Source organism: the organism of the source record quoted next, assembly GCF_019968955.1.
Source record: "MAG: Porospora cf. gigantea A chromosome Unknown PgA_NODE_701_length_12170_cov_341.438, whole genome shotgun sequence".
Taxonomy (NCBI): Eukaryota; Apicomplexa; class Conoidasida; order Eugregarinorida; family Porosporidae; genus Porospora; species Porospora cf. gigantea A.
In genome coordinates, this window is record NW_027151850.1 from 1 (window position 1) to 12,170 (window position 12,170).

At 53.1% G+C, this 12,170-nt stretch overlaps 7 protein-coding genes across 12 annotated transcripts; 3 read left to right on the top strand and 4 right to left on the bottom strand.

The window, feature by feature from the left end:
• Positions 1-276: 276 nt before the first annotated feature.
• On the top strand, positions 277-847 carry KVP18_004554 (uncharacterized protein; the record flags this gene model as incomplete). 2 transcript variants are annotated; one of them, XM_067957272.1, is made up of 3 exons in its annotated part: positions 277-335; positions 363-696; positions 782-847. In XM_067957272.1, 3 exons carry the CDS (start codon positions 277-279, stop codon positions 845-847), a joined length of 459 nt encoding a protein of 152 aa, XP_067806691.1. The 2 variants fall into 2 exon arrangements, with proteins under 2 accessions (XP_067806691.1, XP_067806692.1); XM_067957273.1 differs by lacking the exon at positions 277-335 and having other exon boundaries at positions 379-696.
• Positions 848-851: 4 nt separating this feature from the next.
• On the bottom strand, positions 852-2,507 carry KVP18_004556 (uncharacterized protein; the record flags this gene model as incomplete). Its single annotated transcript, XM_067957276.1, has 1 exon — positions 852-2,507. One exon carries the CDS (start codon positions 2,505-2,507, stop codon positions 852-854), a length of 1,656 nt encoding a protein of 551 aa, XP_067806695.1.
• Positions 2,508-2,561: 54 nt separating this feature from the next.
• Positions 2,562-3,761, bottom strand: KVP18_004552 (uncharacterized protein; the record flags this gene model as incomplete). Its single annotated transcript, XM_067957270.1, has 1 exon — positions 2,562-3,761. The coding sequence occupies one exon, from the start codon at positions 3,759-3,761 to the stop codon at positions 2,562-2,564; it is 1,200 nt and encodes a 399-aa protein (XP_067806689.1).
• Positions 3,762-4,396: 635 nt separating this feature from the next.
• KVP18_004555 (uncharacterized protein) lies at positions 4,397-6,779 on the top strand (the record flags this gene model as incomplete). 2 transcript variants are annotated; one of them, XM_067957274.1, is made up of 2 exons in its annotated part: positions 4,397-4,444; positions 4,473-6,779. In XM_067957274.1, the coding sequence occupies 2 exons, from the start codon at positions 4,397-4,399 to the stop codon at positions 6,777-6,779; spliced, it is 2,355 nt and encodes a 784-aa protein (XP_067806693.1). The 2 variants fall into 2 exon arrangements, with proteins under 2 accessions (XP_067806693.1, XP_067806694.1); XM_067957275.1 differs by lacking the exon at positions 4,397-4,444 and having other exon boundaries at positions 4,581-6,779.
• Positions 6,780-6,800: 21 nt separating this feature from the next.
• Positions 6,801-7,787, top strand: KVP18_004551 (uncharacterized protein; the record flags this gene model as incomplete). Of its 2 annotated transcripts, XM_067957269.1 has the most annotated exons (4): positions 6,801-7,066; positions 7,094-7,166; positions 7,193-7,546; positions 7,575-7,787. In XM_067957269.1, 4 exons carry the CDS (start codon positions 6,801-6,803, stop codon positions 7,785-7,787), a joined length of 906 nt encoding a protein of 301 aa, XP_067806688.1. The 2 variants fall into 2 exon arrangements, with proteins under 2 accessions (XP_067806688.1, XP_067806687.1); XM_067957268.1 differs by having other exon boundaries at positions 6,801-7,166; positions 7,193-7,618.
• Positions 7,788-7,931: 144 nt separating this feature from the next.
• On the bottom strand, positions 7,932-11,049 carry KVP18_004550 (uncharacterized protein; the record flags this gene model as incomplete). Of its 3 annotated transcripts, XM_067957265.1 has the most annotated exons (4): positions 7,932-8,504; positions 8,535-8,657; positions 8,686-10,989; positions 11,017-11,049. In XM_067957265.1, 4 exons carry the CDS (start codon positions 11,047-11,049, stop codon positions 7,932-7,934), a joined length of 3,033 nt encoding a protein of 1,010 aa, XP_067806684.1. The 3 variants fall into 3 exon arrangements, with proteins under 3 accessions (XP_067806684.1, XP_067806686.1, XP_067806685.1); XM_067957267.1 differs by lacking the exons at positions 8,535-8,657; positions 8,686-10,989; positions 11,017-11,049 and having other exon boundaries at positions 7,932-8,519; XM_067957266.1 differs by lacking the exons at positions 7,932-8,504; positions 11,017-11,049 and having other exon boundaries at positions 8,587-10,917.
• An 81-nt stretch (positions 11,050-11,130) lies between these two features.
• KVP18_004553 (uncharacterized protein) lies at positions 11,131-11,925 on the bottom strand (the record flags this gene model as incomplete). Its single annotated transcript, XM_067957271.1, has 1 exon — positions 11,131-11,925. One exon carries the CDS (start codon positions 11,923-11,925, stop codon positions 11,131-11,133), a length of 795 nt encoding a protein of 264 aa, XP_067806690.1.
• Positions 11,926-12,170: the final 245 nt, after the last annotated feature.

Genomic DNA, 12,170 nt, shown 5'->3' on the forward strand with positions numbered 1-12,170 from the left:
TTATTGACAATTCCCCTTGTGCCGCCCAGATGTGCTCCCGAACAATCCACATACACTGACACTCTCTTGCAGAGGAGTGCGATGCTGATGGGTGCCTCCAGTCGACACTGCTCCGACGAGAGCCAGCGACCGACAAAAAAAAGCGCATTGGAGAAACGACGATGTGGTAGATTTGTGACGGACAACGCGCATTGACCAAATGAACTCCTAAAGCCTCAAGAGGCTTCTGAAGTCAGCAAACAGCGTTGCCTTGGAGTCGGTGAGAATAGGCCAATTATGGCCAAGCGTGGTAAGGGTGGCAAAACCGTTCTCGAGTTCAAACTCCAGGACAGACTGTAGGTCACGGATTGAGGTTCACACAGAGAGTATGTCAACGGCATGCAGAAGCGGAAGGACGTTAGGAGAAAACAGGCCAAGGTCACTGAGAAGGCCGAGGAGAAACAAATCCGAAAGGAGAGGAAAGCCGATGTCAAAGAAACCGTTTATCGTAAGTACGAGGAAGCAGTGGTCGCCTACGAAGAGGCGCAGAAGTGGCTGGACTCCCGAGAACTTGAAAAACATGGGGAGCTTTTGCAGGACAGACATGAGCGACAGACAATGGAGTACTTGAAGAAAATCGTCAAGAAGAAGAAGAAGCTGCTGGCGAACCAGAAAAAAACTACAGTTTCTGGAGAATTTTACGCTAAAGGAGAAAAGGTGGGAAATCTGCTTCAATATTCATAATTAACATTATTAATTATTCTTCATTAACAATATTTTCTACATCCCTAATTTCAACCAGACGAATCTATCCGTCGAGGTGGAAGTCAACGCCGAAGTGCCCGACTGGATGCTTGACAATGAATAATCTGTTAGTACGCGCTGCGACACCTGCTGGACATCGATGGGGTGACGAAATTTCCCACGTTGATGCTTGAGCTTCGGTGTCGGTCTACTACTCGGAAGCTCTTGAGGTTCACGTTATGGTGCCTGAACAGATGCTCCGAGTGCTCCAGTGAGACACCTAAGGTCTCGGGTAGCACCCGCTTGAAGAAGACTACCCCGAGCACAGTCAAAAGAGTGCAAAAGAAAAAAATGACAGCCACAAATTCTCGGTTGACGCTGGTGATGGGAATGGTCTGCACCGCACCAGCCAGCAGCCAGTGAACCGTCGAAGTTAGAACCGCTCCATAAATACGTTGGCTTGCTGGAAACAGCTCCACTGCGTAGATCCACATGATAGGGCCCCAGGACCACGAGAATGCACAAATGAAGACGCAGAGCGAGACCAGCAACATAAATGCTACCTCTTGGCGCTCTTTATGACCCAGGACCAACACTGTCACCTGTCCGAGCGCCAAGGCCATTAGAACGCCTCCATACAGCAGTAGTACCTTCCTGCCGTACTTATCAACGCATGCGAAACAGAACAGGACAGAGACGAGGCCTACAAGATTCAGGGTCAGGTCGCCATACAAAGCGAAACGCGTCGTCGGGCTGATGCCCTCGAATACGGACGGTGCCAAGGCCACTAGCAGCGAAATACCGGTCGTCTGCTGAAATATGGGAAACAGTATGGCAATGCAACTCCGATAGCATTTTCTGTTACTACGCCGAAAAACAGACTGCAGTCCTTCCGGCGTAGTATTGTTTTCCAGACAGGCGGCAATCTCGTCCATTACACAGTAGCTCTCTCTTGTAGCGATGAGAACTTGTCGGGCCTCATCAATCCTTCCGTGTGCAATAAGCCATCGAGGACTCTCGGGAATCGTGAACAGCATAAAGAGAAGTGTCAACGCCGCAATGCCGCCACCTGCCAGAGCGATTCTCCAGCCAAGTTCATACTCCTCCAAAAGCACATTGAATCCAGAGGTTACCACTAGTGCTGCTGAGATACCCATCTGCCACAGGGTGATAGCAGCTCCTTTCGCCTCTGTGGGGGCGAGCTCAGCAACATAGACTGGCATCACGGTCGATATGCCACCTACGGCTAAACCAAACACAAGACGCCCAAAGCAGAGCATAATCATGGAGTTCCATAACGTGAGGCCCATTATCACCGATCCAACAAGCGCTGTAACACTCCACAACCTTAATGCCATCAGTCTACCGAAGGAACGGGTCAACGAGGGTGATAGCAGAGAGCCAACTGCTGCGCCAATGGTAAAGCTTGCCATGATGACCATGATACCAGCCGGCTGACGACTTGGAAGTACATCCCAACCGAAATACAGCCTAAATTCATCAAAGACGAAGGGTCCTGAGACGCTACTCAAACCCCAACCCATCACGAAACCCCCAACGGCGCCCACAGTAGCAATATACCAGACATAAAGCCTCGTTCGCGAGCAGCGCTGTCGCGGAAGCACCGCCAAACTTCGCTGTTCGATGAAGTAGTCGTCATCCGTTACGACATCAGCGCTGACATTCGTCTCGCTCCAACCTTCTAGTGCTAGGGCTCCTATCTCTATCGGACCCAGCATCGCGGTGTTCGCCGTTTCAACGTCATCGCTGACTTCGTCCAGCATCGCATTTATACTGTATTACTGTTAGGATTTAACGTGCGCATTTCAGCGTTAAATTCACTTCAGCCCAAGGAAAAACTGCCCATCCTCAAGGTCGAACAGGCGAGCAGTGAATGGACTTCGGTGGAGCCTGTCCCCGAACACCTTGTGGTCGCTAGCTTTGGGCGCGTCATTTGGTCTTCGGATAATCTCGTACTTGAAGTTTCCAGGCTTATCAGCAGCGATGAGGTCGTCTACAGTCCTTCCGCAGATATTGAAGTCCCGAATGTCTTTGTGGTACTCGCTAGCCGCTGCCATCACGTCCAGCATTGTACGAACCTTGCCTCCTCGCTTCCGAAGCCAGCGATCCACCTGGCGTGGCCTAACATTCTCCTTGCGGAGAGTCAGAAGCTGACTGCGATCCGCTGTGATGAAAGCCATGAACTCTGTAGGAAGGAATCTGTCTTGCTTCTCCTTGTTACCAGCACGTTCTGGTATGGGGAACATTGGTATATCCTTAGTCACCTTGAAGATGTCCTCAAACGACATGCCGGTCCAGGCCTTTTGCACTGCCACACTGGCCCTTTCCATCTCATGAACCTTGTTTCTCCTTACATTGTCGTAAAGCCGGACGTAGTGAGTCACGAAGGCTACTGGTGTGACTCTCGTGACGTCGGATTTCCCAGACGCTTGGAAGTCGTTGACACAGATCCCCCAGTAACGGTCCACGGTGCCAGTGAATACCCCCAGGATATGAATCTTGTATGCCAGCATACTGTGACTGTGCATGTTACCATCTCGATCCTTACGCTGAAACCAGTTCTGCTGGGGAGTGCAGCGGTTCTTCAGTACCGCCAAAGCATCAGCCGATTGCGACTTTGGTACCTGCTTAAGGGCCAGCTTGAAGGTCTCGTCCAGGAAAGTCAGTGGGTCGTCTGCACCGCCTTTGGCGCCAGTTTTGCCAAGCCAGCGATTACGCGTTACGTTTAAGTACCATGATACCAGCTTCGTGAAGATCAGGGAACTCATCCGAGCTTCTGGTGATTCAGCGCCTTTCTTGTTGTCGTTCAATGGGAATACGGCAGTGGCCCATTCGTTCATCTCAAACCCCCTCTTTACCTTGAAAACGTTCTCTCCGCTGTTATTCTTGATGATCTCTGCAAACTGCGGGGGCATTTGCTTGGTATTTTGCCTGTACAGGAATCGCTTTAGCATCTTGGCTGGAGCATTGTCCATGCCTACGGCCCAAGCCAAGCCTACGAGGGCAGCTACTCGCATGGCGAAGCACGTGTGCACCTCCACAGAAGGATCTGTAGAATGCTTGGAAGAACTCTACGAAGAGCCTTCCGCAGTCCTGAATCGCTCTGTGGAGCCTTCTGGAGTCCTGAACTCTGTGGTCACAGCAGACTTCCCCAAAGCAGCCTCGCCAGCATTCATCGCCCTTGAAACGACGCGTTCGACAGTTGGGGCATCGCCTACCTGACAGTAGACCTGATGCGTTGTCCAACAGCTTGGTTGTTTGAGGATTGGACTGGAGGTTGAATGTGTGCTGTGTGCTTGTTTCCAAAATGGCGGCTTTGAAGTTCTTCTTGTGTCTCGCAGGCATCTGTGTCGCCACAACCACCACCACGGCTGGACCTAAACAGAAGTACGTGGCCATAAGGAAGGGCCGCTCCGGACGCCCAAGCGTTCAAGACTATAATTGGCAGCAGAAGTGAAGACTTCGCAGGACCGGTTGTCATTTGTGTTATAACGATCTACTTTTCTGAGACTAGTATCGGTAGATACGAGGCTGGAGTCGTGGCTGCCAAGGTAGTCGTGGCTACCTTGGAGGTGTTATAGTCAGCCAGCCACTTCTCTCCTCACCAGCATGACTCATCACCGGCAAAAAACCAATTCTTGATTTCGTTGTGATGGATTCTGACATCTACAACAACCTTCGCAAGTTGATAACTGTTGTGGTGAGCTCTCGACCTCTGTTTAATTCAGGATGATCTCCGAGATGTTGGGCTCCAGCAGTATATCAACCTACCCCGGATCTGCGTGGTCGGATCCCAATCCGCTGGAAAAAGTAGCGTGCTAGAGGGCGTTGTTGGGATGGACTTCCTCCCTAGAGGCGAAGGCGTCGTCACTCGTAGGCCGCTAGAGCTCCGTCTAGTGCATCTGAGTCCCAACGAGCACCCCGCAGCTGCGGCTTGGGCAGTCTTTGATGCCGTGCCCGACACGAAGTTCACAGACTTCTCGAAGGTGAAAGCCGAAATCGAGCGGCAAACGGACCTCGTAGCAGGAAGGAACAAAGGAATTGTCGACAAACCGATAATCCTGACGGTTTACGGCGTGAACTGTCCGGATCTTACAATCATCGACTTACCTGGCATCACCCGAGTGCCTCTCAAGGATACGGATCAGAATGAAGACATTGAGAGACTTACTCGTGACATGGCCTTTCGTTACGCCAACGACCCCCGAACTATCGTCCTCGCAGTGATCCCGGCCAACCAAGACATCTCAACATCCGACGCCCTACAGCTTGCTCGGGCAGTAGACAAGACGGGAGTCAGGACTATTGGCGTCATTACGAAAGTGGATCTTATGGATCGCGGCACTGATGCTGCTCGTATGCTCCGAGGAGATGATATTCCGCTGAGACTAGGGTATATCGGAGTCAAACTACGATCACAGAAGGACATAAAGGAAGGTAAAAGCGTACAGAGTGCCATAGAATCGGAACGGGAATTCTTCTCCACACATCCAGTGTATCGAGGGCTGAACCAAGGCCTTCAAGGTACCCGTACGCTGACCCAGAAATTGACAAAGGTACTCTTTCGACACATTCGGAATTTCCTGCCTGAAATTAAGCACGAAGTCACCTCCAAGTGCCGGGGGATAGAAGCTAGACTCAGCGAACTAGGAGACGGGGCTCCCATTCGTAACGAGGATCGAACCCAACTGATGTGGACTCTAGTGACTGACTATTGCGAGATCTACAAGAACATCATCAGAGGAAAATATGACAAAAGACTGACAACGTATTTCGAAGGACAGGATCTGATTGGCGGCGCCCACATTCGCCAGATATTCAATGACATGCTCACGGAGCACTCTAATCGACGAGTGACGCATGACATGTCAGATTACGACATCGACCTCGCTATTAGGCGGCATGAAGGCGATTCGTTGCCTGGATTCCCCAGCCCGGATACGTTTGAGTATTTGCTCCTTCCACACATGAAACAGCTGCACTCTCCGGTCATGGAATGCCTTGACTGTGTAGCAGCCGCTTTGGAGTTGATGTCCAGTAAGGTTGCCGAGAGGATATTCAATCGGTTTCCTGGTTTAGAAGTTCGTGTCATGGACCTCTCTCAGCAAATAACCCAACAGGAAAAGGAGAAGACCAAGGAGATACTTTCTAACTACATTCATGCGGAAACGGGCTACCTCTTCACTAACGACAAGAGTTACCTCTCGTTCCATGCACAGATGGGTACTGTGCTCCCCACAGAGATGCAGGAGAACAACACATCTCCACCGGATCAGTCGAGGTTAGCGAAGCTCGCACAGGGAGCGGGGCAGGTAGCCATTACAGCCCAGCAGTCCGTGAGCGGCATGTGGCCAACTCCCCCCGATGAAACCAAACCCAAATACAGCATCCATTTCATCAACGAAATCCGACAGAGACTTGACGGCTACTTTGAGATCGTAATCCGCAACATACGGGATTCGGTTCCGAAGATCATCGGCTGCTTTCTGGTCCGCTCATTGCAGGACACGCTATTGTATGAAATGTATCACAAGCTGAACGACCAAGAGGAGTTGGCGCGACTGTTGTCGGAGCCTGACAGCGTCCGCGAGGAGAGAGCGATGCTGAGTGCACAGCTAGACACCTTAAGAAAGGCTATGGCTGTGCTTCACAAAGACCCCTCAGTAAGCTCTCTGATGGTCGACGGCTTCGATGAATTCTACGACGCCGACCTTCACGTCCACCAGAATGGCCAAAAACCGACGCAAGCGGTTATAGCTCCACTTCACCAGCCCCAGCACCCAACCCAGCTCCAGCACCCAACCCAGCTCCAGCACCCAACCCCGCTCCAGCACCCACCCCAGCACCTGACTCCAGGCTATCCTCTCAGTACCTTACCACCTCTTCCCACGCGTCCTCCGGTAAACGGTTCCTCCAAGCCCTCTCTTTTCGGAGAAAAGAAAAAGGTAGGCACAGCATGTGCATCGATGTTAGACACTGTTCCAGGGCCTTTTCGGCTAGCTCAGGAATGCTTTGTGGTGCTTGTTGCTATTTGAATCGCCATTGTAAATCAGGAAATGAGCGGCGTGGACTGGGCTGGCCTTCTGAAGTGGAGCCTGCAACACACAGATGGTACGGTTGATGGGCACATCGCCGAAGAGGATCGCCACTTTCTTCAGGAGGCGATCAAACACGCTATGAGTCAGGTGAGAGACCCTCATGAGGCGGTCATCGAGGCCTTGGAGCAGCTGAAGAGCGAGGACGTGACAGTTCAGCTTGCTGGCCTCTCAATCGTCAACAAATGCCTCGATGAAGCACCGGAGGTCTCGAGAAACCTCGCTAAGTACGCAGACAAGGGAATGCAACACAGACTAGGCGCCGTTGCGCCTCTATTTACCTGCCTCCAGTCGAGTGATCCGCATGTGGTGGAACTGGTACTGGATGTGAGAAGACAGTGCTCTCGACTCAGCTGTGTTTTGCATTCGCACTTCCCAACAACACCGCTCTCCAAACCATCGTCCATGAGCAGAAAGGGCTTACGAAGTTCTGCTTGTGTCTCCAAGCAAGTTCCAGTGCGGTGGACAAGAAACGCGATGGACTGACCCCTGAGGAGATCTCGAAATGGTCAAACGTACAGGTCAAATGCTTCGGTTGTCTGGCCGCTTTGATTCGTAACCATCCCGAATCTACTGCAGCCTTCGCCCAGCGAAATGGTCTAGTGTGGATCACCTACGGCCTGAAAAGCAAAAACTGGCGCCTGCAGCAGAAGGTCTTCACCTTAGCCGCCTACCTGTGCCCCCGCGTCCCCATTCCTCGGGAAACTGTAGGCCATTCCTCTGATCCTGACGCAGTTGACTCGATGGACAGCCGAACTCTCAGTAATGCTGCGAACTGATCTCTATCTGACCATCGGACCTCAACACGGCGAACTGATGGCGCTGTTTCTCCAAGCTCTGGCACCTTCACTGATGAAAGAAAGCTTGCCCGTGCTCCCACAAGTAGCCACTCTTGTAGGTGAGCGCGCTACACGACTAGACCAGCTGACTTCGGAGAGCCAGGAGTAAGATTTTGCCTGCCACGCACACAGCAACCCGGAAATCGACGACTTCAGCGTCGAGGTCGAGCTTTTGTGGGAGGTCGCGAACACTCTGGAGAATAAAACGACTCGCTGAACTGTTTGACGAGGTCTGACACCACACAACACCACCTCACGCCTCAAGGTTGTAGAGCATGGTGAATGTGTAGTAGGGCATTGCTTCTTTCAACTCGAATGTGAGTAGCGCCAGCAGCAACGCCGATGCACGACGCTTCTCCTCAACAGAGTCTTCACTAGCAGCTTGAAGCGGCTTACAAAGGAAGGAAATGGCCACTACGATAGGAAAAGTCTTCCTAATTAGGTATGATCCCACGTCCGGCGTCCCGTTTCTTGCAGTGTCCAACCTGCAAACCAGAAGGCGCAGCAGCCGAAGATGCTTAAACAACGCGGCGTTTCGAGTGCCGCTCAGAACCAACGCGGTAGCCACACCACACCAGCAGATCGCCAAAAAGGGAACCTTCGTGGAGACGGGCGCATTGCGGCTCGCTTTAGTGATGGCTGTTTGGAGCTGCTGCACCCGAGACTGATCTCCCGTAGCTCTAAAGCGAATACCGTAGACAAGGGCCATACCGGATAACAGAGGTAGGGAGATCCCTTCCGATGTCGCTTGAGCCAAGGTAGAGGCGGCTGACTCAGGTGGAAACGTGTCAAGAGTCCAGTACTCTGACAATGCCACTGCAACGCCCTGCGTAACCGACATGCGAAGTCAGCTCACCGTGAGGAAGGCAGTTAGCGGGTCACCTTTGTCCCAAAAAACTTTCACCTGCTCACGAGTTTGTGTCTGCATACGACCGAACGATGCAAGTCCCATGGCTAACGCGAAGCAGGCCGTGGTACGCTGAGTCAAGCTCCTGCTCCTGCCTCACCGAATCATGCATGACCTCTGATAGGGATCGGTGTCCCTCGCGACTGTCGCTACGAATGGCGTCGCTGTGCGTCTCCGACGACTGCAAAGACCCATAGAACTTGGAAAGGACCCACCCATCGGCTGCTACTGGAATGGAGGTCATCGTAGACGAATCTAATCCTTGCCGGTAAATCCGGCTGAGCAGTTTGAGTGTACTTCCCGTTTCCTGGTGTGTGAGCAGCCCCAGTGACAGCACCCCGCAGCACATCTCGCCCACTGATGGCACACGGGCGCCCTGAGTTAAAAAGCTGCCAAGATAGTCTTGGAGTCCGCGGTCATCAGACCCGCAATTGAGTAACCCTACACCGAGTAGACTGGACTGCACTACCTTAGCTGATCGCCTTATGATGTGGTATAGAAGCGCAATCTTGGGGTGCTCCACGCCTACGTTCTCGTAGCCAGACTCTCCTCCGACGAGGAAGCTTACAGTGGGACTCAGATGAGCCAGCAGAAGCCGGGTGCGATCCGGATTGCATCCACCAACGTTCCAGAAGTACACACCCAGAAGGTAGCCTTCCACGAGCAGCCCCTTCAGGCACGCAGACTCCTCCTTCCCTTCTGGTCGGCCGGCACCGAGGTTGAGCTCGGCCAGCGTGTCGAGGCAGTCCAGGAGCTCCAGGGGGTTCACGTCTCGTCGGCGATGGAGGAAGCCACATAGGACACCTCCCAATCCCGTTTGGAGCAGCGTCTCGTAGGCTCTCACACACAGGCCCTCCGCCTCATCTGCCGTGATGTCCGGGTCCCCCACGACCTTTTCTCTTATCAGGAGCATAGTGCGCTTCATCTCACAACGGAGTGCGGAAAGATGCCGACTCACGATGCAGAACAGTTCGTCTACGCCGGAAGGGCGCGATCCGAGTGTCGGCTCGAGGTCCATAACTTCAGGGTGGCGACTACCTATACAGTAACCCTTGAAGAAGGCGTCCAGCAGCACGACTCCCTTAGGTCTGTCCATGAACGGCAACTTCTGCGGCTTGACCTGACCCGAGGCCATACGCACCACACTCTTCACCCACTCAAAGTCGTCTCTCGGAGCGAGCCAATACGACGCCACATGTGCACAGAAATCAGCGACCACGCTGCTGAAGAACCGCTTGTCGCTTGGCAAGTCGCACAGCGGGGTCCTCAGACCCCGGACCAACCGTTCAGCCTCGACTAAGAGATCGGAATTCGTCTCTTCATCGACGCATTTGGAGACCACAGGCTCCTGTTGCACGCAGATCCGGTGAATTTTCTGCATGTCCACTTCCTTTGGCTGGCTGCAGGGCACCGTAGAGATCAGCTGTACGATGAGTGAACGTGGATTCCTTTGGGGAATCAACCCCTCCTGTGCCATTAGAACCTGCACCTTCGCCACCATCAGCATCACCGCTCTATCGATGGGCTGGTCCAGCAGTACTTGAGATTGGCCTCCAAGCCACTGGTCCGCGTCATCCATGCTCTTCCATGTCTTGAGCAGTTCCAGACACCGCTGAAGATACCTCCAATCCCAGAAGCAATTCTTCGCTAATCTGTACGCGAACTGGTAGTTCAGCCCCTTCGTCGGGCTCTGGAGTTGTCCAAACAAACTCTCCCTAGCCGGCAGCATTCCCTTCAACTCCTCGATCCCGCCGGCAGAGCACACCTGCCAAGAGTACTCCCATAACCTCCAGCAATCGGCGCTCTCCGTGACCAGAAACTCGTTCAGCAATGAATGAGATACCACTCCCGGTACTACCGCTGCGGGGAATCCCACACAAGGCAGAATATGGACTTCGTAGGGCGTGACCCCCTGAGAACAAGCTACCACGGTGTCTACGGCCTCGCTAGCCACTCCTCGGTGGTACGTAACGTCCACTGCAGCAGCCAGTGGACTCCCACGAACCAACTCCTCGAATGTGAATCCTCCGCTGGACTGCCTGACCTTGAACACAGCCACGCAGTCGTCCGCCGTCAGGCCCACAAGGAGTCCTGCTGTTGGCTCAGACGACACCCATAAGAAGTCGGGTGCTGCACACGTCTCCACCACGAGTTCGTGGCCTGCGACGCACTGGGCGGTATAGTGAACTCGCGTTGGTACCTGTCCTCCAGCGTCGATGCCCTGAATCACGCAACAAATGTGGGGTGTCAGCAGCCAGAATATTCTGACGTCGTTTAACAAGCAGGGCAGCTTCTGCGAGGAGAGCAGATACGGCACGTGCGGGCCTACCATGTTGAAGAGCGTGACCGCCCCGTCCCCGCAGTCGAGGACGTACTCCGACCCTTGGGCTGTCAATGACAGCGCCTAATCAGAAAACTCCAAAGAACTCACCGTTGCCCCTACGCGGGAATGAACTGAAGCCATCCACAGGAATTAATATCAGTCACGAGTGCGGAAAGCAGACGGAGATTAGTGAAGCGAAGAACAATTTTGACCGGAGATTTTTTACTTTTTAATATCTTTTGCATTCAGCAGAGTAACAGCGATCTCAAGAGACCCATTAGAGGCCTTGGCCCGCTTTTCTGGTGGAAGTGTCGCCTCGAGACTACGCTTCCGCAACTGCGATAGCTTGGACAGCTCCACATCACGCCTGTCAGCTGTCTGGGAGGTGTCTTGTTTCACCCACGTTGGGAGCTCTTGACGGATTACATGCTTCATCTCGAAGGCGAACTTATCGGCGTAGTGCTGTCCTTCTGGCCAACTGTGCAGGATATCAAAGAACTCCCGGATGTGTGGCCTCAGGTCCACGGATTTCTGACTAACATCAAGGCCGAAGAAGATAGCGCAGGAGCAGTCGTATCGAGGGTCCTCATACGCATACTTGCGTGCGTTGGGCCGCACTTCCAGCCCGTCAATGACTTCGAACTTCCGAATGAGCAGTCGTAGTTTGCTTTCGACCCAACCAGACCAGCGTTCGAATATCTGCTCCGAATCCGCCAGTATGTCCATCTGCAGGAAGTTCTTGTGGCTGGTAAACAAATCGTAGGGCTCCACCATGTCATTCCAGGCCTTGGTGCCCTCTTCAATTTCCTTGACAATGCCAGCGCCCCTTGACAATTCTTCCTGTAAAACACGCATGGTCGTGTCCGTGACGTTGTGTGTTGAATTCATCGATGGAAATGCTGGCGTAAGAATCGGCATCTTGTGGCTGCGGTCATGGATATTGCGTTTCGGATCCCAGACCCGGAACTGCGCCAGTGCTACCTTATTGGCTGGCGGTTGTTCCACAGGGCAGAGCATGATTGGTCTTCGTCGCCAGGACCACTGAGGGTAGATCAGGAAGAATCGGTTGATCAGCTGACTTGCCGTAAAGTAGGGGTACAACTGGCATATCCGAGCAGCCAGGATCGCCCACGATACACCTCCCAGGTAACCAAGCACATTGCTGTACACCCCCCGGACGGTGGCCCAGTATTTGATGAACCTCAGCGTCGTTTTGAACTCTTGCACGTTAGGGACGAGCTTTAGGATGCGCTCTGCAACTC